General features: G+C 34.6%; 1 protein-coding gene across 2 annotated transcripts in view; it reads left to right on the top strand.

Annotated features, from left to right (window-relative positions):
• Positions 1-21,305, top strand: part of LRBA (LPS responsive beige-like anchor protein) — a 725,050-nt gene that overhangs the window by 396,117 nt on the left and 307,628 nt on the right. For both annotated transcript variants that reach the window (XM_061142480.1, XM_061142479.1), the window contains exons 38-40: positions 9,873-9,997; positions 17,797-17,943; positions 20,455-20,591. In XM_061142480.1, coding sequence (XP_060998463.1) covers positions 9,873-9,997; positions 17,797-17,943; positions 20,455-20,591 — 409 coding nt within the window. The remainder of the gene's footprint in view (positions 1-9,872; positions 9,998-17,796; positions 17,944-20,454; positions 20,592-21,305) is intronic.

The following is a 21,305-nucleotide window of genomic DNA, read 5'->3' as shown; positions in this document are numbered from 1 at the left end:
TTGATGCAGCGGAATATTTTTCAGCAATAAAAGGAAATACAGTGCTGTTATAGCCATGACGTAGTTGGATCTCAGAAACATTCTGGGCTTCCTTGGTGCTCCGGTGGTTGGGAATGTGCTTTGCAATACAAGGAACACCAGTTTGATCTCTGGTCAGGGAAGATTCCACATGCCATGGGGCTGCTAAGCACATATACTGCAGCTACTGAGCCCGTGCGTCACCACTGCTGAAGCCCAGGTGGCCTGGGGCCCACCCTCCGCAGCGAGACACGCACTGCAGTGAGAAACCTGTGCCCCACACCTAGAGAGAGCCGTTCATTTATCTAAATGAGTATTTATTAGGTGAAAGTGAAAGTGAAGCCACTCAGTCATGTCCGACTCTTTGCGACCCCGTGGGCTGTAGCCTACCACGCTCCTCTGTCCATGGGATTTTCCAGCAAGAGTACTGGAGTGGGTTGCCATTTCCTTCTCCAGGGGATCTTCCCGACGAAGGGATTGAACCAGGGTCTCCCGCATTGTAGGCAAATGCTTTACCGTCTGAGCCACCAGGGAAGTCATAATGTTTAATTTGAATAATTAAATATTTAGTAATTAAAAATAATAATTTTAAAATAAATATAAATTTAATAAATATAACTATACAAAAATATTTACAAATATAATGAATATTTAAATTTATGTAACTTAAATATTAATAAATATTTTAAAAAAGAGATGTTACTGCTCATATAGTCAAATATATTAAGAAAATAAAACCATTATGCTAAGTGAAAGTCAGTCACAAAACTCTACCTACTTTATAATTCCGTTTGTGTAAACTATGCAAGATAGGTAAATCTGTAGAGAAAGATAAGTAAGCTAATCATTTCCAGGACTGATAAAGATTTTTAATGTTGTTTTTTTTTCCTTAATCAGTTTTGAGGTCACTCGTCGGCTTTAAGCACATTGTATTATCCAAGTAAATAAATGGCATCTAGAAGTATCTGAACACTTAAATTTATTATCGACTGAAAATAATGCCATATATTTATTTGCATAGCATTTTACTTATGTTGAAGCAATTCCATATACTTCATTTTTTGATTCCTCACAATAGCACTTTTGTAAATGAACAAATTAGAATTATTTTATTAAAGCAATGGAGGCCCCCAAATGATAAATGACTTATGTAGAAGTTGTAGATCTGATATATGATACAACTAATGTGACTATCTTTACTTTATAGAAATGGAGCAAAAATATTTTTGCCATTTGCATAGAAATTTTAAAGACTAATGATTCTTTAATAAAAATTTTTCTAAAACTTTAGCTACCCTTTATGTTATAGTATGAATTAGTTATAAATTTGATTTTAAAGAATCTTCCTTAAAAGATAAATTAGACTCAGTTCTTTGGTATCTTTTGTATATAATGGAAATGTTAAAGAAAAAAATTCATTCTCATGGGCTTTCTGAAAAGTTCCAGTACTAACAATGATGCCTTTAACCAGTTACTTATAATTTGACTTGTTTTAGATTGGCCCAGACTTAAGACGCTCCAGTCCAAAGCAAACCCTATATTGTCTAACCTATATACTGTGAAATCCTGTACTTATCCATCCCCAAGGAAGGGAAAATAGTGGCTATGGGATTTCTTTGGAGGGAAATAAACATTTTAAAATTAGATTATTGTGATTGTTGCACAACTCTACACATTACAAAGCATTGAACTGTACATTGTAAACAAGTGAGCTTTATGACATATAAATTATATATTATAAAATTGTTTAAAACACACAAAAAGCAATCAAGTTTCCCTCCATTGTTTGTCCTTCTGGACATTTTTATCAGAATTAAATATTGCTGGCCATTCAGTGCTCTGAAGAATCTTTGCTTGTTTGTCTTTTTTGGCACCATTATATTTTGCTTCTTCTATTATCTTACTGATTATGAGAAACAATTACTTCTTTTCCTATTTATTTCTTTCCTCTTTTGTAATTTTTTAAATATTGGAATTTCCTATATTTCACTTTTTCCTGTCCTTTCAATATAGTTTTCACTGGATCTAGCACAATACCTAGCTAATAGTAAACACTCAGTAAATTTTTGTTAGACAAGTATCTAAACCATTGGCTTCCAAGGCTAATCAGTCTCCCAATTTTATTTGTCTAGTCCAGACTGCTTTTCCAAGTTCGCAAGTTATATTGCTTACTTTTTAGACATGCCTACCTAGACTTCCCAGGTGGCGCTAGTGGTGAAGAATCTGCGTACCAATGAAGAGATGCAAGAGACGAGGCTTCAGTCTTTGTGTCTGGAAGATCTCCTGAAGTAGGGAATGACAGCCGACTCCAGTGTTCTTGCCTACAGAATTCCATGGACAAAGGGGCCTGGCAGGCTATAGTCCCTGGGGCTGCAAAGAGTCGGATATGACTGAGCGACTGTGCACACCTAGATATTATTAGGTATCTATGATATGGTTATTCTCGCCAACCATGTCGGCTTAAGCTGCTTCATTTTCAGACAAATAGCATCTTTTCCCCCTCACTCCTCTTTTGGGGCACAAACCTCAATTTTATTCTCATTACCTCCTTTTTGCTCACCTCCCACATTGAATGTCTCATCAAATCTTACTCCATTTCAAATATGTCTCTGAAATCATAACCTCTACACTCCATCCCCACTGTCTTATTTTATATTGCTGCCATATAACATACAAGGCTGATCATAAACAATCCTTTATTTAAAAAGTTTAGTTATCACTCTGTTGACTATAAGATGTAAAAAGTAACTATTTTACTTAACCATACAGTGAATTTTGAAATCTTGGTTCTAACCCTGTGTTTCCTGCCTTAGCTTTTGCCACTCTGAGACTGCTTTGAAATCATCTTTCTTACCCGAACCCTCTTGGATAGAAACGCCTTTTTATGTCAGCCTTTGTGCATGATGTTTCTTCTGTTTGTAATGCCTTTTCTATTTTGCCAGGCAGACTGCTGTTTATCATTTAAATTGCTTTTAGAAAGTCATCTTGTTCATTCTTTAATTATTAAGTGCTGGCTTTGTTTCAGTTACTGTGGTTGGTCAGTGAATTAGGGAGACCCAAACCCTTGTCCTCATGGAACTTACAAAATAGATCCTCACTGAAAGCTTACTAAAATCTTCAGTCCTCCCAGGCGGGGTCAATTAGTACTTTGATTGTAGCTATAATAGTATCCAAAAGAGTTTCTAGAGGAAATGTCATGTGAAAAGCTCATTGGCTTTGAAGTCCATAGACTCTTATGATTTACTACTGATGGAAGAGACTGAGCTTTTTCTCTTAAAAATGAGAAGAGCAGTATTTAATCATGGATGGCTTATAGTGAGGCTTTGTTGATAATGCATATAAAAGAGTGTGATGTCTAGCATACAGCAGCCTAATGCAGTAATTGTTATCTAATTTAAAATTTTATTGTTTATGTTCGATAAATTTCTTATTCTGATTCTAATGTAAAAAATTCTGTGCTGAATCTAGCATAGTTTATTTGTTGGTACCAAGATTTGGTACATAGTTGGCACTCAACTGATTTTTGCTGAATTATTGTTTTAAATAAGATTTTTTTGAGAAAAGAGAACAGATCTGTGCAATTGGTGTGGCTACCGAGGTGAATTTTAGGGTTTCTGGTATCCAGTAATATCATGTATTTTAATTTGTTTTTCAATTCTCTGTTGTTAGAGTCTTAACTGGTAGTACAATTAACATTAGATTTTGATTTCTCATAACCTACTCCTGGTAAAAATACTGAGTGAATAAAGAAATGGTTAACAGGCTAACAACAGCTAGGAAAACTTTGGTATTATTTTTTGAATAATTGACTTCGTTGCAAGATTGTATTTCTTTTGAAATGTCCAAATTTAATGAAGATGGGTCTCTAGTTGTCTCTGAAAGCAAACAGAAATCCGCTGACTAGCACCATTGCTTAAGTTCATCACTGCATAAAATGTAGTTTTACCTAATTAACACATATGATGCTCTAGTGACTCAATGTAATGTAAATTCTTTATGTAAGTCCTCAATTAAGAAAGGATTGCACTTCAAAAGGTGTCTCCTCTACTACAACTGAGGGATTTTTTTTCTTTTTTTTTTTTGTTTAAATTAAGATAGTATAGTGCATAGATCACTTGCATTTGATTTATAGTTGGTATCTGGTAAACAGGTTTTAGTAAATATTCTGTTTATCTGCATGAAGGCACAGTAGATTTCAGTTTGTGAGATAAAGCATTCTTTTATATTGTACGATAACCCATATAGTACCTGCACATTATTTCAGCAGGATTTATGCAGAAAGTGAAACCCTTCTAGAACTTAAGCACTTTTATCTTCTAACTGACAGTGCACTGAAAATGTTTATGTGCTTCTCTTTTAGACGTTACCATTTAATGTCTGGTGTTAATTTTTAATCTAAAACTGTAGAATTAGAAGCTAGCCAGATATAGGAGTCAGAAAAATAGGTAATATACAAACTTAAAAGCAAAATATGAATACCAAAATTTTCTAGGATTTAGAACTTTTTTTCTGGCCAGAAGAATTTATTACTGACTTGTGATAGGTCATCAAGATTTATCAGGTATTGTCACAAGAAAATAGGAAAGATGGAAAATGGAATCGTTTTCTAATATAATCGAATTAGACAGTTTTTATTTTTAAGACTAGAATTCATTTATTGGTATAGATCCAAGTTACATAAAAATAACCCTACAACCAAAGGGATCACAAACATGCATATATTTGACTAATTTAAATAATGTGACAATGCATTTAGATTATATAATAACAAGAATAATTTTTATAATAGCTACCCCTCATTTCAGTAATTAACATTGTTTTACTGTAATAGAATGATAGTAGAACATAATATACCTTCATAGAACAATATGAATTTAATGACTTCAGTGAAATAAATGTCAGTGTTTCTCTTTTGTTCTTGATTATTTTATTCTGAATATTGAATTTTGCCTGTTTTTTTGACAGTCATGCCTGTTTGTGGCCTGAACACCTTTTCCTGCATCAGGGAAATGCTAAATGTGTGACTGCTCCTGATAGCATCTGAAAGGCTTATTCTGTTCCCTGTCCTGAAGATTAGGTTTAACTTGGGCAGAGGAAAAAGGAGCCTGAGCAAAGAAAGGAGCGGGGAGAAGATAAGGTGTTCTCAGAGCACCCTGTCATTTCTCATAGGGTGCTTAAATACAGCCGCACAAAATGAGCGCCGCACGACTCCAGGAGTGCCGCTGGCGCAGATTTTGGTGAGAACAGTGCTCCTTTGGGTTGTGCCATTTAATAGAGCTCTGCTCTATCACACGTAATTTTTGAATTCTTACTGTTTTCTCATCTGTCTTTTCTCAAGGTCAGAGACAAAATATCTTAATAGTCTTTGTATCCCTAGCTGCTGGCTCAAGGTTGAGTTGGTCATTATTAGACAGTGTTTTAGGAGTCTACTTCAGTATCCATCCATTCAGCACTGTTAATTGGCCGATTGGATTGCCATACTTTCTCTGAGGAAAGCTCAACTTTAGAGAGTCTTGCAATTTACTTGTGGAACATAATATATTATTTATAGGTAAACCATTCAACTGTTAGAGGAAGATTATGGATCATCCCTTAGTTACTCTGTTTTAATATTTCTTCCTTTTCCAAGTGATTCTCTTCTGGCTCATCCTTATTCATTTTCTTTAGTAGATCAAATCACTGTCCACAGTGGGCCTGGGAGGGGAACAAATAGCCAATTTATTGCTGCTTGAGTTGTATTTCCTTCTAAGATTTATTTCAGCAGTCTATCTGATTTTGTTCTTGTAGAATAGAAAGTACATATTCTGTATATAAAAATGGCATTGTGTTATATTCTGTAGCTCATAGCAATATGTTAAAGTTCTATTTGTACAAATACATATATGTGTAGGTTTTTACAAGAGTAGAAAGGTAATTAGGTGACTTTTGCAGAGTCAGACACGACTGATGCAACTGAGCATGCATGCATGCTTATACTTTGAAAAAGACAGGCCTATGTTGTTTTTTAGTCTTAGACTTTGAGATTAGGCCAAAGAAAGGGGAAGAAATAATTAGAAAGAATCATTAGAACTTTTATTTTCACCGTCATCCACAACTTTTCAAATATAGTATATTCCTGTTAGTCAAAGGTACTTGGAGCTTGTGTAATAACAGGGGACCTAACTACCAGACCTTTTATAGAGAAGGCTTTATTTCTAGATCTTATAGAGCCTAGGGTTACATCCTGAATTGGAGTACTTTTCTGAGGATCTTAGTTTTAATTATTTGTAGAAATGGGTATAGATGAGGTTTTTGAATGTGACATCATGTAGTACTAATGTAATTTTTTTTGATAGATACGGATATATAGAGGTATAGGTATATCGTGACCTAGATGTATATTTCTACGTTCTCACAATAAGTGATTTCTCATCTTACCCATGCTTGTATTTGGTCAGCAGTCTGTTTCTGAGTACATGAAGTCTTTAAATTTTTCTAGCCATACCATAGTGATAACTACAAAAATATATAACAAGTTAGTTCATAAGCTTATGAGAAAAGTGTTGGATCAGTCTCCCAAATTTGTCAGTTTCTTATCCTTTTTCCCCGAGAAGGAGATTTTGGAGAGGGAGTGTCAGTATTTCCTAAATAAGAGTGAAATCTTTATGTGAATAATCAAAAGATATTAAGTTGAGATTGAAACCTACACATTCCCCTTCCCAGTCATGTTCTTAACTGACAAATTGTGACTCATTTTCTCAGTGATACAGCTTTATGCTGAGACTGTCTGTTGTTGGAAGGAGCAGAGTTGGGACAAAACAGTGGATTTTTATGTTTCAGTTTCTTACTAGGTAGATGACTTTAAACTTGCTAGCAATTATCCTTATCTGAAAGAAAAAATGAATATGACGTTTTTTTCAAAGAGCATATATTACTCTTAACAATCAGAAATTGGATGGTAAATGCTAATTTTTTCGAATAAGGCTAATAATGATTCCATTTTGAGTAAATTCCTTGAAAGTTTTTATTCTGCATTATCTGGAGAGACTTTCAAAAATGTATTGAAATTGTTGGTCTCTCTAACTGATTTTTGTAATCCATTCTGGATCTGTGATCTGAAATGAATGATTTTGCTTTTGTCTTCAGACTATTTTAAATTGTTGCAATGGGGTAGACTACTTGTCTTGAGAAGATATTCTGAGATGTAGTTTTCAGGATAGTGGAAAGATTATCATTCTGAGGTATATAGATTTCTTCATTTTATTTGAATATATCTAAAGTATTTTTAAATTGATAGAATGTCTACATTTGAAGCCAGAAGTCCATAATTAGCTTTATTTACATAAAACTTACCTTAAAATTTTTTCTACGATGTGCACAGTTTCTACATTTCTAATACATCAGTGCTTTTGTTTCAGCCAAATGTCACCATTGTGATCATTATTTGTTACTGTCAAAGAGCACAGAAATAGATATTATAGTTCTGTTTCCTCCTAATTGTGGTTATTATTGTTACAGATATTTTCTTTGAGTTTCTTGAAAATTTGTGAATGATTTTATAATTCCTCTGGTTTTTCTACTGCTTGACAAAAATGATCACACACATAGCCATCGGATTTGACTTCTCTCTCAATATTATACTAGAATCTATTGTTACCTAATTTAGTAACAATTTTATAATAGCAGCTTAACATGTCTTATAATTTTAATTGTTATCAAGAAGAATGACATCGTTTAATTTGACTCAAAATTCGGAAGGATGGATGAATGACAAATTAATAATTTACCACCTTTGCATAATACTGAAGCACAGAATATTAGAAGGATTGATGGCAGAAAAGGTTAACAAATTTTAGCAGCTTTCATTAGCTTTACACCGTCATATGTTTGTGGTGCTGACTGAAATAGGCTTTGTAGGAGATCTCAGTCTAGGGAACTAATTACTTGTGCCGATTGCTGCTCTGATGAATAGACCCTCATTGTATCATTCCCCTGAAGACGAGGAGCAGCCTGTGATTCACGACTGCATCCTGGCTGATATTTGATAATAATTTTAACAGATAAATGTAGGTAGGCAGAATGATGAAGTACCTATCCAAGCTCCATGACTATCAAAGCCATACACATAGCCATCTGTGTACCGCCTTTCCCCCACTATCCTAAGGAGAATTTTATTTAATTAATTGAGTTCAAACAACTGTTTTCTGTGCTTATGTGTATTCTATAGGTATTTCTTATTTAACTTTAAATGCTATCATAATAATACTTTTCATTTGAAAGGTAGACAGCAAAATAACAGAAGAATGAAAGAGGTTTTCAATTTTTTTCTCTTCGAGGGCTACAGTTCTTACACATTTTTGTATTCCGCTTAGATTACTTTATATTTCCTCCTCTTTAGGCATGAACAAAATCAACAAAGAAAATCTTTGCTGTTTCCTTGTCTCCCCAGCATTCTCATGAAGAGCATAGGATTCCTATTGTTTTTGAAAAATAGTTTCTTTAAATAATGCCCTGTTTTTTAATCTATGCTTTCATTAATCTCAGCTAATTTTTAATTGGTGAAGTACTTATTTACAAATCTATTTTGAACTTTTAAAGGTAGCCTCTTTAAACCATCACAATATGGATAACTTTTATGTAGGTATTTTGGGACTGTCAGTTGGTCAAGGCTACTAATTTGTCAAAGGTGACAGGTACAATTTTATTAGCTCATGAAATACAAGTGCAGTTTTATTTTGCATTAGTCATTTTTTTTGCAGAAGCTTTGATTATGAATTTTTAAATTTAATTATTGAAACTTACAGGTTTTCATGTTGTATATCTCTAGTGTAAATATATTCTGCAGAGATTTTTTTTAACTGTAACTGAAAAAACTTCATATTAGTGTTTTCCTTAGAAAACATTTTTCAGCATGCTAGATCATGATTAGTTAATAGAAAAGAAAGTTGACATTCATATATTGCCATGTGAAAAGATCTACATAATTGGGGAAAATAGAGTGGAACTTGAATTGAGTGAACCCTTTAAAAAATACATTTCTAAAAGTATGCTTTTGATATAGCAATTATTGCACATCATATACCATGTAGTTTTTAATTAAATATAAAAACAGACTACATAAAACAGAAATCCAATCTGATTTGCTTGAAAATAGATTGCTATTTCACTCTATAGGAATGGTTTATTTAAAAACAGTAAGTGGAAAAGAAATGCATTTTCTTGTGTTGTTCTAAGCCTCAGGGGCTAAATGTAATGAATATTTTAAGAGATTATTTTAATTAAATTCCTGCACATCTAAACAGAGTAATATTTTATTATCACATACATAACCATGTAACTGAGATATTCATTAAAGTTAACACTTTCTGGACCAAGAATTCATGGTATGATTTACTGACCTTGTGCAAAAAGGCACAAATTAGGAAGAAAAATGAAGGGGGACAGACTTTGATTAATATAGGTAATGCTATACCATATTTATAATAGCCTTTTCCCTATTCTGGTTTATAAATGCAGCCACAGAGAAAGGTGCCCTGCTGAGGCTGAAATGAGGCTGAAATCAGAGCACATGCCACTAGAGTGTGGGGAAACTGATCACACTGTCAGCAATTCATTTCAAAATGATGTATTTAGTGCTCATTTCACCTTCCAAGAAAAAGGAAAAGGAGTTCCTTAGACTGGAAGGTGATATTGTTATTTTCAAGGACATACCTAAGTTAAAGATTGCAGAAAGGGGAGTGTGAGGTGGAGGGAGAATTAAGAGGAATGGGAGGGAAGAAAAGGCAGGGCAAACAAGGAGAGCTTTATGCAGAAATTCAGTGCTACCACGCTGTTTGATAATTGCTAACATATGTGGCTTCTCTGTTTCATTGTAGTCGTCCTCGTGAGTTCTGGCGCCTGGACCACTGGGAGGATGACTTGCGGCGCCGGCGACGGTTTGTGCGCAACCCTCTAGGATCGACACATCCTGAAGCGACCCTAAAAACGGCCGTGGAGCATGGTCAGTGTGCAAACCACTCCCTGCCAGTAGCACGCAGCAGGTACAGTACTTGGTAATGAAGAGCATACCTTCATTATTACAAGGTACTGTAAAATGCTCGGTGCCATATCCCCCAGCTCTTCACCCCAGAATCAGAAGTTAAATTTTATAGTCAGTGTAGGGTCCTGTGAAATTATGGTCTCAAGTGTACTTATTTATTATGTTACACATGCAAAACTTCCTTAACATGGACCCTTTGTTTCAGAGTAGGAGGATAAAATATTTCTCCTTTTCAGTGACATACTCAGCTTTCAGTGAATTAATCCAGGACGTCTGTCTTAAATCCATGAATATCAGAACGACAGCATTTACAAACCAAATAGGTTTCCAGGTCTTGTCGTGTGCATATGGTTTTCCCTCAATCATGGTATTTTAGCATGAGATTATGAAGTGGGAGAGATAGTAATAAATGTCCAAGTGCCTCGATACTTTCTGAGCCTTGATTTGTAGATGGTTGTGATAGATGGCTCCTGGAAAAAGAATAGACATTATTTTCATATGTTCCTGTTCTGCATCATCTTGTTATCAGAACTTAACAATTTTTCCTTTTTTGATGTAATGTATAGCACTGTGATTCAGTTGAGGTAGAAGCCTCATGAGCAAATTGGAAAAACTGAAAAAGTCCTTTGGACTTTTGATAGTATACTGTCTTTGATCATAGGGTTTCTACATAGGTTTTGTAATTTTTGAAAGCCAGTTAAGTTTTGTTGGTTAAGGGGGGGGAAATGTACCCACTCATATTAAATTGTTTTTTATTTTATAAAATAAAAATCGGTTAGTTTTTAGTAAGATGAGAAATAGTTCTCATTTCCCTTTTTCAGGGTATTAGTTTAACATGCAGCAGCTTATGGTTAAGTGATAATATGTAATGTCCAAAATAAATGTTAAATTACATTCAAGAAGGATATTAAGAATTTAGATGAAAAGTCTGTGATCTTAGGTTTGGCCTCAGTCAGGCAGCTTAACCTCTTGCACTCAGCCTTAAAGAGCCATTTCTGGAAGAAAATGTTCACAATATGTCATCAGATACAACACCAAATGTGACATCAGTCCTTTAAAATAAATGATCATACAGAGAATAGTCAATAACAAAGTGATCTTACAGCAATAATAGTCACAGGGCCCTACATCTTCAACTATAGGAGGTGGAGAAGGAGAAATAAGATGTAGAATTAATTAGGCCACTTTTGCTTTTAAGGTTCAAGTGCTTTTTATGTAGTGCTATGAATTTTAAGAGATAATTTTATATATATATTTTTCTTCTTTCATTTTGTTTTTGGCCTTTTTTTTTTGTTTAAGTTAATAACTCTTACACTGAAAACAATTAGCCTTTTGCAGTTTTATTCTTTTCAATCAAAAAGATGTTACCATGTGCACTTAAAATTTAATAAGTATCTCTCTTATTGTCATTTAGCATTCAGTTGTGAGTTCTGAAGTATATGAATGACTGTAAAAATATTTTTATGGAAAATTTTCCTTTTCTATCTGGAAGGGGGGCCCTGTTTTCTAAAATTGCATATAGGCAAACTGTTAGTACTTTATTGTGAAAGAAATAGCACTAACTGAATTTAAAATTTGTTGTACAGAGCTTATTAAAATCAATTGATCAAAAATAGTACATTGAACCACTTTGGGGAATCATAGGGTTTTTTATAATGAGTTAATTTTAATTTTGTTGTTGAATTTTAACTTTTCAAATAACATTATGTCAACTTTTTTAATGCTGAGTCTGATGTTTTTTAAAAGATATTTGTTAGCAATGCTTACTGTCATTTAAGACTTAGAATCCTATTTAGAAGTAGATTTCACTCCAATTAGTCTAAATAGTAATTGAAAGGTTAACATAATATTAATGTTATCTCTGTTTTATTATGCATTTTTAAATTAAGAGAGAAGTAAAGTTTAGCATTTTATGTAATTCCATTCCATTTGGTAATATTTTATACTAGTTTCATAATGATTAATATTTCAAGGACTGAAAGATTAAGAATATATATTTAAATCTGAAATATATTTTTAAAAACTAATAAAATGTGTATTATGTAGTAGATGCTTCCAATTAAGAAGATGTTATATTTTATATAACTTTTTTAAAAAAGGGTAAAAGCTCTAGCTAATCAAATATTGTATATTTTAAAATTTTAAATAATAACGATTAGTTTGGGAACTCAGCACATAGATTGTAGTATAGTATTGTTTGATGTCTGTGTGATTTATGCTACTGTATTAGGTAAGCAAAGAGCTTAATTTTTTGATGTTTCATTAATTAGAGTATCTTTTAGTTAACATTCAATTTTAATTTTGTATCAATTATAAAGCTCTCTGTTTTTTTAATCCTAACTTAATTACAGTAAGGAAGCTAATAAAAATAAATATTGATATATTAAGAATCAAGTATGCAAAACAACATAGTTAATGTGATCAAGATGCAGATGAAATCATAGAATTTATTGTGGATGAACACTGTGCTTCAGTGGTGAATTCAAAGAATTAAATAGATTTTCCTGAGGATAGTATGTCACTTTAATGCTCTTTTATGACTTCTCACTTTTATTTGTACTTTAACTAAGGAGACAGGACATTTTGAAAATGCAGAATCTTAAAACATCACAAGCTATAGTACTATTATTAAAGGAAGATATCTAAATAGAAATACTGTTGGCAATTAGCTATGTATTTTAGTAGTAGGAGCCATCTTTTTTTTATAGATTGATTTGATTTGAAGGAAAGCCTCTGGTGTAAGGGTGGCAGAGTAAATACCTGAAGAGTGATGTTCTCTGTTCAGGCGATCAATACCAGCCCCATGACTCTACTTCTGGCTACCTTCTAGTTAAAAACAAATTTTTTAATTCTGACAATTTAATTGCCCTTCCCAAGTTCATATTAACTTGCTTGGGGAAAAGGGCTTTAGGTAATTTTTCACAGAGAGACCCTCCAAAGTGGTTATTTATAAAAGTCATTTTGTAATGGGAGATTTCTTTAACTTTGTAGAAACTGAGTCATATTTTAAAATTAAAATTAATACTTTCTCTTATGATTAAATATTCTTTATAAAAACTAGCAGCAGGAAGCAGAGGTGGGTATTTGATTTTTTGAGGGCATTTTCTCCAATTTTGTAGTTTTAAAATTTATCAGAAATCCGTTGTAATGATTTGTAACATTCTCCTAATGCACAGAGACCAGTTTGTCAGTTATTTATCATCAGAGCATTTTAGATCTGAAAAGAACTTAAAGCTAAAGTCTAGTCTGACTTTATTCTTTACAGATAAAGAAACTGAGGAAACAAAAATCCAACATCCTTCTTAGTAGATACAGAGCTAAATCCCGGGTTAACTGATGGCTCATCAGATTTTCTTACCACTGTGCTGTACTGTCTTCTAAAAATTCATTGTTAAATATAATGGGAATTTTATATTCAAAGGCATGTTTTGAATTAAAAAAATGTTTTAAATGGTGGAAAGATTGGTTTTAATTCAAATACTAAAACAGTTTAGCACTAGAATCCTATTGCATTTAAGACATGTTTATTTTGTAGAGAATTTGCATACTAATAGAAGTATATGAGGAGTATTTTACAAGTGTCTTGTAATCACATTTACTGATACAAGCAATTGATCTGATTTCCTAGGGATGACAGACTATGTAAAGACCGTAAATCATATCATTCTTTCATATCTTCAGATAATGCCAGATATTATTGCTTGTTTATCCTAAAAAAGAAGATTCTCTGTCTAAAGCTTTTGAGAAATCCATGTTGGACTTGGCTTTTTCTCCTAATTACACATTGTAGTTTAAGTAAACTTTTCTAGAATAAATTTTATTGACTTTGGAAATTGCATAAACTATAAAGGAGAATTAGTTTAGGACAGTAGTTGAATACAAAACATTCTTTATGTGTCCTGTTCAGAATCAACAGTTATGGTATCCGCTACACATCACACTAAGTCTACACTCATATTTATTTTATGTACAATTAAGGTCACTTTGTTATACCAGTCATTATCTTTCTTTTTTAATTAAGAAAGTGGCTCATTCTTAATGTATAAGCCTCTTTTACCGTACCATACTAGGACTATTGATAATTCCAGTTCACTGGAACAGTCACTGGACTTTTAAAAAGAGATTTGTATATCATGAGTAGAACAGTTTTCTGTATTCTTTCCCCGTTTTAATTTTACTTGGCTTGTCTGTGTTACCTAGATAAATCAACTCAGCTAGCTCTGAAGAACTTGAACTTTACATTTTGAGGACCAGCTTTTCTCTGAGCCTGCTCATTGCTCGTAGCCCCAGTGAATCACATGTTTTAAATAAAACATTTTTTACAGATTTCTGCAGTTTTATGTATCAGTTGCAACTTGGTTATCAGGTTAGGATAAATATTAAATCAGAATAAGAAGTGAGATTAGTGAAGGCAGTTTGTTGATAGTGAAATGAAAAATTTAAACAGTTGTCATGTTTGTTAGTGATTTTATTAACTAGAAAAGATCTGAATCAAGCTTTAAAATTGAACCAAAAGTATATTTTGACTTCATCCAATTAAACTTTTATACAAGTGTAGGATACACTCATGGAAGATATTAAAATAATTGATTCTTGTTTTAATGGTTGATTGAGTATAAGACAAATGAAAGTTAAAAACATACTTTTCCCAGCACATATAAACATGATAATTATCTTTTATTTTATGCTTGGGACAGTTTTGTTCTAATTTTGAGGGGGGAAAGAAGTTCTTTAGCAGAAAGCTATTAGACCACTGAGAATTGAACACCAGCGCATGTGGTGTGTATTAGAGTACTGTTGGTAATTTTACTGCTGCTAACTTAAAATCCTCAAGGGGGAGTTAATTACAGGAAAACCATTCTAAATATCAGTAAGCTGCATATTTTCCGTGACAAGAGCTTTTTCAGTTGAGGTTGAACAATCCCAGAATCCGAGCTTGTAAAAATAAGTAAATAAATAAATTAAAGTGGTGTTTGTATGTGTACGGTAGAGCTATAGTGTTTTAAATTTTTTCCATAAAATTTTATTTAATTCAGAAATTATTGTGTCTTATTTGTTGTCAGCATGATGAGAAACATATTTAAAATTTTAAAATTTCAGTTGGAAGGGATAAAAGGTTATAGTTAGTAGTCATTTAAATGAATGTAATTTACTGAGCTATTTTAAACCATTGCATATTGCCACTGACGACTCTTAACAGTCATTTCATTTTTTGTAAATGTTTTCAGATTAGTTTTTTTTTTTTCCTTCTTTCAAATAAGGTTGGTATGGCAACCATGTATGGCAGTAATCAGAGAGAGTAGTGAGTGAACTCTTGAATTTAGTTGTTTCAGATTTGTTGGGCCTGTGTTCATCAAATTTAGGTTTGGAAATGAATATGTCTTTATTCTGTACTTATTTCTTATGATTGTGACTTAATCTTTTAAAATGCATTATGGGAAACATTAGATTTAGTGAACCAATCAGTAAATTATGTATACATTCATATTTCTATATTGATTATTTTCATTTTCTCTGGCATAGTGGTTAGAAGCCCAGATTCTGGTGCCACAGTGACTAGATTTGATTCCTGACTACTTCTTATTAACTGTGTTGCCTTGAGGAGGTTATAAAACCTCTCTGAGTGTGTTTGCTCATATGAAAAGGAGAATTTAGCAGAAGGCGTATGAGAATTAAATGAGTTAAATGTCTAAAGTGCTTTTGAATACTCTTCGGCACATGATAAGTGTATTTAATTTTAGCATTATTATTATTATTTCTGTTTTGAAGGAATTATGCATCCAGGAAGTGAGAATGTAGAATACTGAATTTGTGCTAAAACTCTGACTGGCTATTATTAATTTATTATAATTTACTTCATAACAAAATACAGATGATGATGATTTTTCTTGTGTTTCTCTGTGACTAATTTATTTTTAGTAAAATTGTTAGTAAGTTGAAAAAGATGTTGTTAGCAATGTTTGTGATTTCAAGGTAAGGAAATGTAAATGCTGCAAATAGAAACAATGATGTAAAAACTTATACTGCTATTTTCCAAAAAAATAGTGGTTTTTGGGTATGTTTCTTTATAGTATTTAAGAAAATAGAGCCATTTTAATTATATACTTTAAGTTCTTTTCAAATACTTATTGAGACTTTCATACATGTATACCATACTATGCTATATGTGGGTGTGGGAGAAAATAAGATTTTATTTATCCATAGAGGATAATCAATACTAAATAGAGAAAGCTTCTTCCCATGACTTTCTTATTTAATAGAAATCTCCTGTGTTCATTTAAATAGTGTCATAAATATTATATGTAAATGTTATACATGGTGAACTCACAATAAATATGATAAAAATAAACTTTTACCTTTAACATTATCCATAACCATACCTATTAAACTCAAAGAAGCCTTGCTTTCTCACGTTAACCAGTTAGGACACATACAGTTTAATAGAATAAATTCTGTCTAGAATAAATTCTGTAGATAAGTGTTTCTTCAGACTGAGTGCCTTGTCCTGTATCTGGGTTTGGGGCCTTCTGCCTCGTCAGATACTGCGGTGGAGCAGAAAGCCTCTCCATCTGATTGCTGCCAGTGGCTGCTGCCTGGAGGAGCAGGTGCTTTTTCCTCTCAGGTCTCCCAGTCACATAGTGAGGCGTCAGCTTTAAAAAAATCCCAGTCCAGACGTTAGCATCTGCTTTTGTGTGTTTCTTAAGGAGAAGGCTGCTCAAACTGAGGGGAGTCGCCTTGGAGGGTTACAGGGTCTGAGCTTCTGCACGGACTCCTTGCAGCTGCCCTGCCGCTCCTCTGGCTGGGGCCGCCGATGGCTGCGGGTGCTCTGCCTCCCCTTCCTTCCTTCCCTCGTCGGTGCTGTTCCCTTTCCTTCCTTCCCCCCTCAGGCTGCCTCCGCACTGTGACTCTGGCGATCCCGGCGCCGCTGCTCTGCACAGGCTGCTCCAGTTCGGGCGGTGTGAGGCTCCTTGCCAAGATGCCTCTCATCCCGGGCTTTCTGTTATGTTTGCCCCCGGGGTGTCTCAGCCCTTTAGTTTAAACACATGGAGGAGGTAGTGTTTGAGCCTCCACGTAGTTTCCACACTGCCTTGCTCTTGGATATTTGTGTAAGGGCTGCAGCAGGGCTGTGGCAGGGGTGAAATGTATGGAAGGTCAGTGTGAAGGAAGGAGGGCGGATGGCGGGAGAGGAAGAGCCTGCAGCTTCTGGGAGCTGCTATGGCTTTATTAGCATCAGCCGTGGCCTCAGAAGCTGGCCTGGATCCTCATTGGCTGCGAATAGCTCTCGGCCCTAAACCCTTCTTATTTCTGGATTCTCCTTCACAGCCACTCCCCCACCACTGCATAATGTTTGTGGGTATAATATTATTCACAGGAATGAATCAGTCTTCCTTTTTTTTTCAGTGTTAAGTGTGTATTGTTTCCAAAACTAGGTTCTGATTTTTTTCTCCTAACAAAAAAAAAGTGCTGTTATTGAACCTTCTTCTGCCTTAAATATAAGTAAACAAATGGTTCAGTGAGCAGTGCCAGGGTCAGATTTAATGGGATTAGGGTGCTTGTTCAAGGTAACGTTAGACTAGGTTTGGGGAATCACAGTTGTCAGAAGGAGCGTGTGGGCCATCCCCATCACTTTCCCCACCCCAGATGATGCTGGGTAAAATGAGTGACCATCTCGGCCACCTCTCCTTACCTCAGTTCCCTGCCCCTCTGCCACAGGACTCTTCCCAAAGTTGATGGACAGCTTTGTTTCCTTTTCATTTCAGCTGCAGATGAAGATATTCTTGCTAAAGGAAAACAGTCCATCAAGAGTCAGGCTTTAGGAAATCAGAACTTGGAAAACGAGACCCTCCTGGAAGGTGACGATGATACTCTGTCATCCATGGATGAGAAGGATTTAGAGAATCTCACCGGTAAATTCAGTGGTTGTGCACATACTTGAGCTAGCTCTTGTCCAAGAAGCATTTAATTACATACTTTTCCAGCTGTGACTGCTAGGACTACCAGCTATGCACCCACAATTATGTTAAATGAAGACTGCTTTTGTTCTTCTAAACATTTCCCCCCGCATCTTCAATACTGTATCCCCGTCACTCTGTTCTGTTCATTCTCTTTACCTACTCATCTTTTACTTTGATGAATAATCTTTACTGAGAAAGAATAAAAGTGTAAAGCAGCAACAGCAAAATTGCATCACCCATCTAATGGGAGTTACCTAATCTCTATAGAATGAGAGCTATAAGTAAAATTATGGCAATTGCTTTGTAAATAAAGCTTGGAGGCAGATGAGCTATTTGCTTTGATATACAGGTCTTAAGAAACATGCTGCATATACATTTAACTCTCTCAAAAACAAATCCATTTCAAGAATGCTATGGCTTTTCACAGGATTCACATATTTTACCTGATGTAGGAATTTTTGATTTGCACTCTGCAGATTTTCAGTTTTACTTCCCTTAAGGGAAAAATTCTCTTGTTTAGCTTGAAATTTTAGTCATTCATTAAATGGCTTTTTTCCTTTAATGCCCGTGACTCTGTCCCTCAAGGAGGAAAGTCTGAAAGATTGTTCAACTTCCATAGATGAAAGTTATATACCCTTCTATTTTGATAATTTTAAATTAAAAGGCATGAAAAAATCTTTCATTTAATGACATATCTGCAACCATGCAATGAATGATAATGAAAAGCAAAAACAGATGATGGTATCTTCTCGGATGGCCGTAAATCTCTTTGTAAAGTGAAATAAAATTAATTGGAGCATACTGTGAAGGGATTTGGGCAGGAGTAGAGAGGAAGGTGTGCTCTGCTCTTCTCTAGTCTCTTCCCTTGCATCCACTTACCCATTTCCTCCTCCTCTATTTTGCTTCTATTCTTGCCACTAGTAATACATTCATACAGTAATAGAGGTGAAAGGGGAGTTTAATTATATAATCTTGACAATGGCAATAGGATTAAGAAGTAATCCACACTAATAAAGTGGTGTGGGTTAGAAATGAAGTGGAAATTGTCAGGGGTCTTCTGTAGGACCTAGGCTGCCCCAGCTCCTGCAGCTGTCTGCTTACCCTGTAATTGAATGTCTGAGAATGATTGAAAAAATGTTATTTCTTCTCAGGATTACATGCTAATGTACGGAGGGCAAAGGAGACAGCAAAAGAACACATAGCTGCTTATTTCATCCATTTGTGGGGATGAGCTTTGGGAAATCATGGCTGTTCTGCAGTTATCTGCTCCCCATCTGCAAACACAATGTATTTGTACATTGGGAATAGAGGGCAAAGCCTGCTCTGATCTCCGCAGAGCATCCCTCCTATTGTCCTGCTGGCACACATTAAGATTGATGTGAGATTAAGGACCAACACCCTTCCAACAATCGATAGACGTGTCAATTCATCTGAATTTTGAAACACTTATTCACCCATTGATTACCTGAATAGGTGTACCTTGTTTGTAGGCACTATATTAATTCAAGACTATAAATGCCAGTCTTGTCTTGCTTTTTTCTTCACCTATAGGATTTTTCTAGTGAGGAATTTACATGGAATTTCAAAACCTTACTACATCTATCATTACATAAGTATATATATGTATAATCATTATTTTTAATCCTTATTTTAGGTTTGGCTTTAATATACTTTATGCTCTTCTATCTGTAGTGAATCCATTGTTTTCAGTAGCAGGCTGATTTGTCTCTTTGATAAGCCCTGTGGAGATTTGATTATTCCAATAAAAATTCATTCACTTGGAAATCCACCCTCCAGCTGTTTACTCCCAGAGTCCCCGAACTACACTAATATTAGATTTGGACACATTGAACAATATTTAACAATGGAAGGGCAGGGTTAGAAAAGAAGTATTTTTCTCAGTTTTTTTATGGGGTAAAGTTGTTATGGAAGAGGTTTTGTGTCAGCCTGGCACAAAGTCTTTATCAGATAATATGGTTTAACGTTTCTCACTTCACTAATAAGCTGGTGGTCTTTTTATAATCATGCCTCAGCCAAACACTAAGCTAACCTCTGGCCTTCGAAACCTATTGAGTCTTCCTTGCTCCTGGTTGTTGTTCCATGTTGTTTGATAGCCTGAGGCTTGTTTTCTAAATGGAATGTGGATGGACTTATTTAGGCAGAGTCACCTTCTAACCAGGAGATTAGACCAAAGCTTTGCAGACTCCTTGTAAAATAATTGCATTGTAGTTTACTGTTATGATTAACCTCCTTTTATATATAGATTTCTTAATATAAGAACCCTAACTTTGCATTTTCAGAGGGGGATTTGGGGTGGGCAGAATTCGTAAATGTAAAAAGGGTTGGCTGGCAGTTTGCTAGAGGAGAGAACTTAAAAACTGTATGAAATTTCTGCCTGAATCCACTTGATTTTTTGAAAAAATGTCACTCCAACTTGTCCGGCTTGTCTTTTCCTTTTGGCAGGTCCTGTTAGCCTGAGCACACCGGCTCAGCTTGTGGCCCCCTCTGTTGTAGTAAAGGGCACTCTTTCTGTCACCTCCTCCGAACTCTATTTTGAGGTGGATGAAGAAGACCCTAACTTCAAGAAAATCGACCCCAAGGTGAGAAGATGAGGAGTGGGTTTCATTTTTATGGAATTTTTGTTTTTCTTATGATGGGATGGTGGACTGCTGTTGAGTAAGACTGGCGTTAGTAAAATCTGAGAGAGATAGTTTGAATTTCTTGATGAATTGCTTCTGCCTGTATGCAAGGCAACTATCTCTTTTAGCTTATGATTCCCTTACCAGCTAGTTACATTATTGAAGTTCATTTAGATTCAGAAACAATTTCCATTTAATTGCATTTATCATTAGCTCATTCTGGGGTGGGGGAAGAACCTCAGGGAATATCGTCTATAAAATATATTTTGCCTCAAAGGGTCCAGGGTGAATTAAGCTACACAATTCAGTGAGATTGAGAGTGAAATTATTTTGTTTAGCCTTTATATTTTCTGGATATAATACCAATATATCACTCTGCTTGCTTTGTCCACATGACTTACTACTCTGTCGTGCACGCAAGCATGGCTTGTGTGTGCGAGATACCTCTGTTTCCCATTACCTGTAGTTGATTTTACAAGGCACTGCATAATTTCCTATTCTTAAATGAAAATGTAATTTCCCCTTTAAAATGTATTTCTGATTACTTTTCAGACCTTGGCAACTTTATTTTACTAAGAGACATTTGTAGCACAGCCGTAAAGCCAGTATTAGGTTTATTTCATGAAAGTGAATGGTAGAATTTGTTCTGAGTCTCTCTTAAAATGAGCAAAGTAA

This window comes from Dama dama, chromosome 5, assembly GCF_033118175.1.
Source record: "Dama dama isolate Ldn47 chromosome 5, ASM3311817v1, whole genome shotgun sequence".
NCBI classification, from domain to species: Eukaryota; Metazoa; Chordata; class Mammalia; order Artiodactyla; family Cervidae; genus Dama; species Dama dama.
The sequence above is the reverse complement of the archived record's forward strand: the minus strand, read 5'-3'. Positions and strand labels throughout refer to the sequence as shown.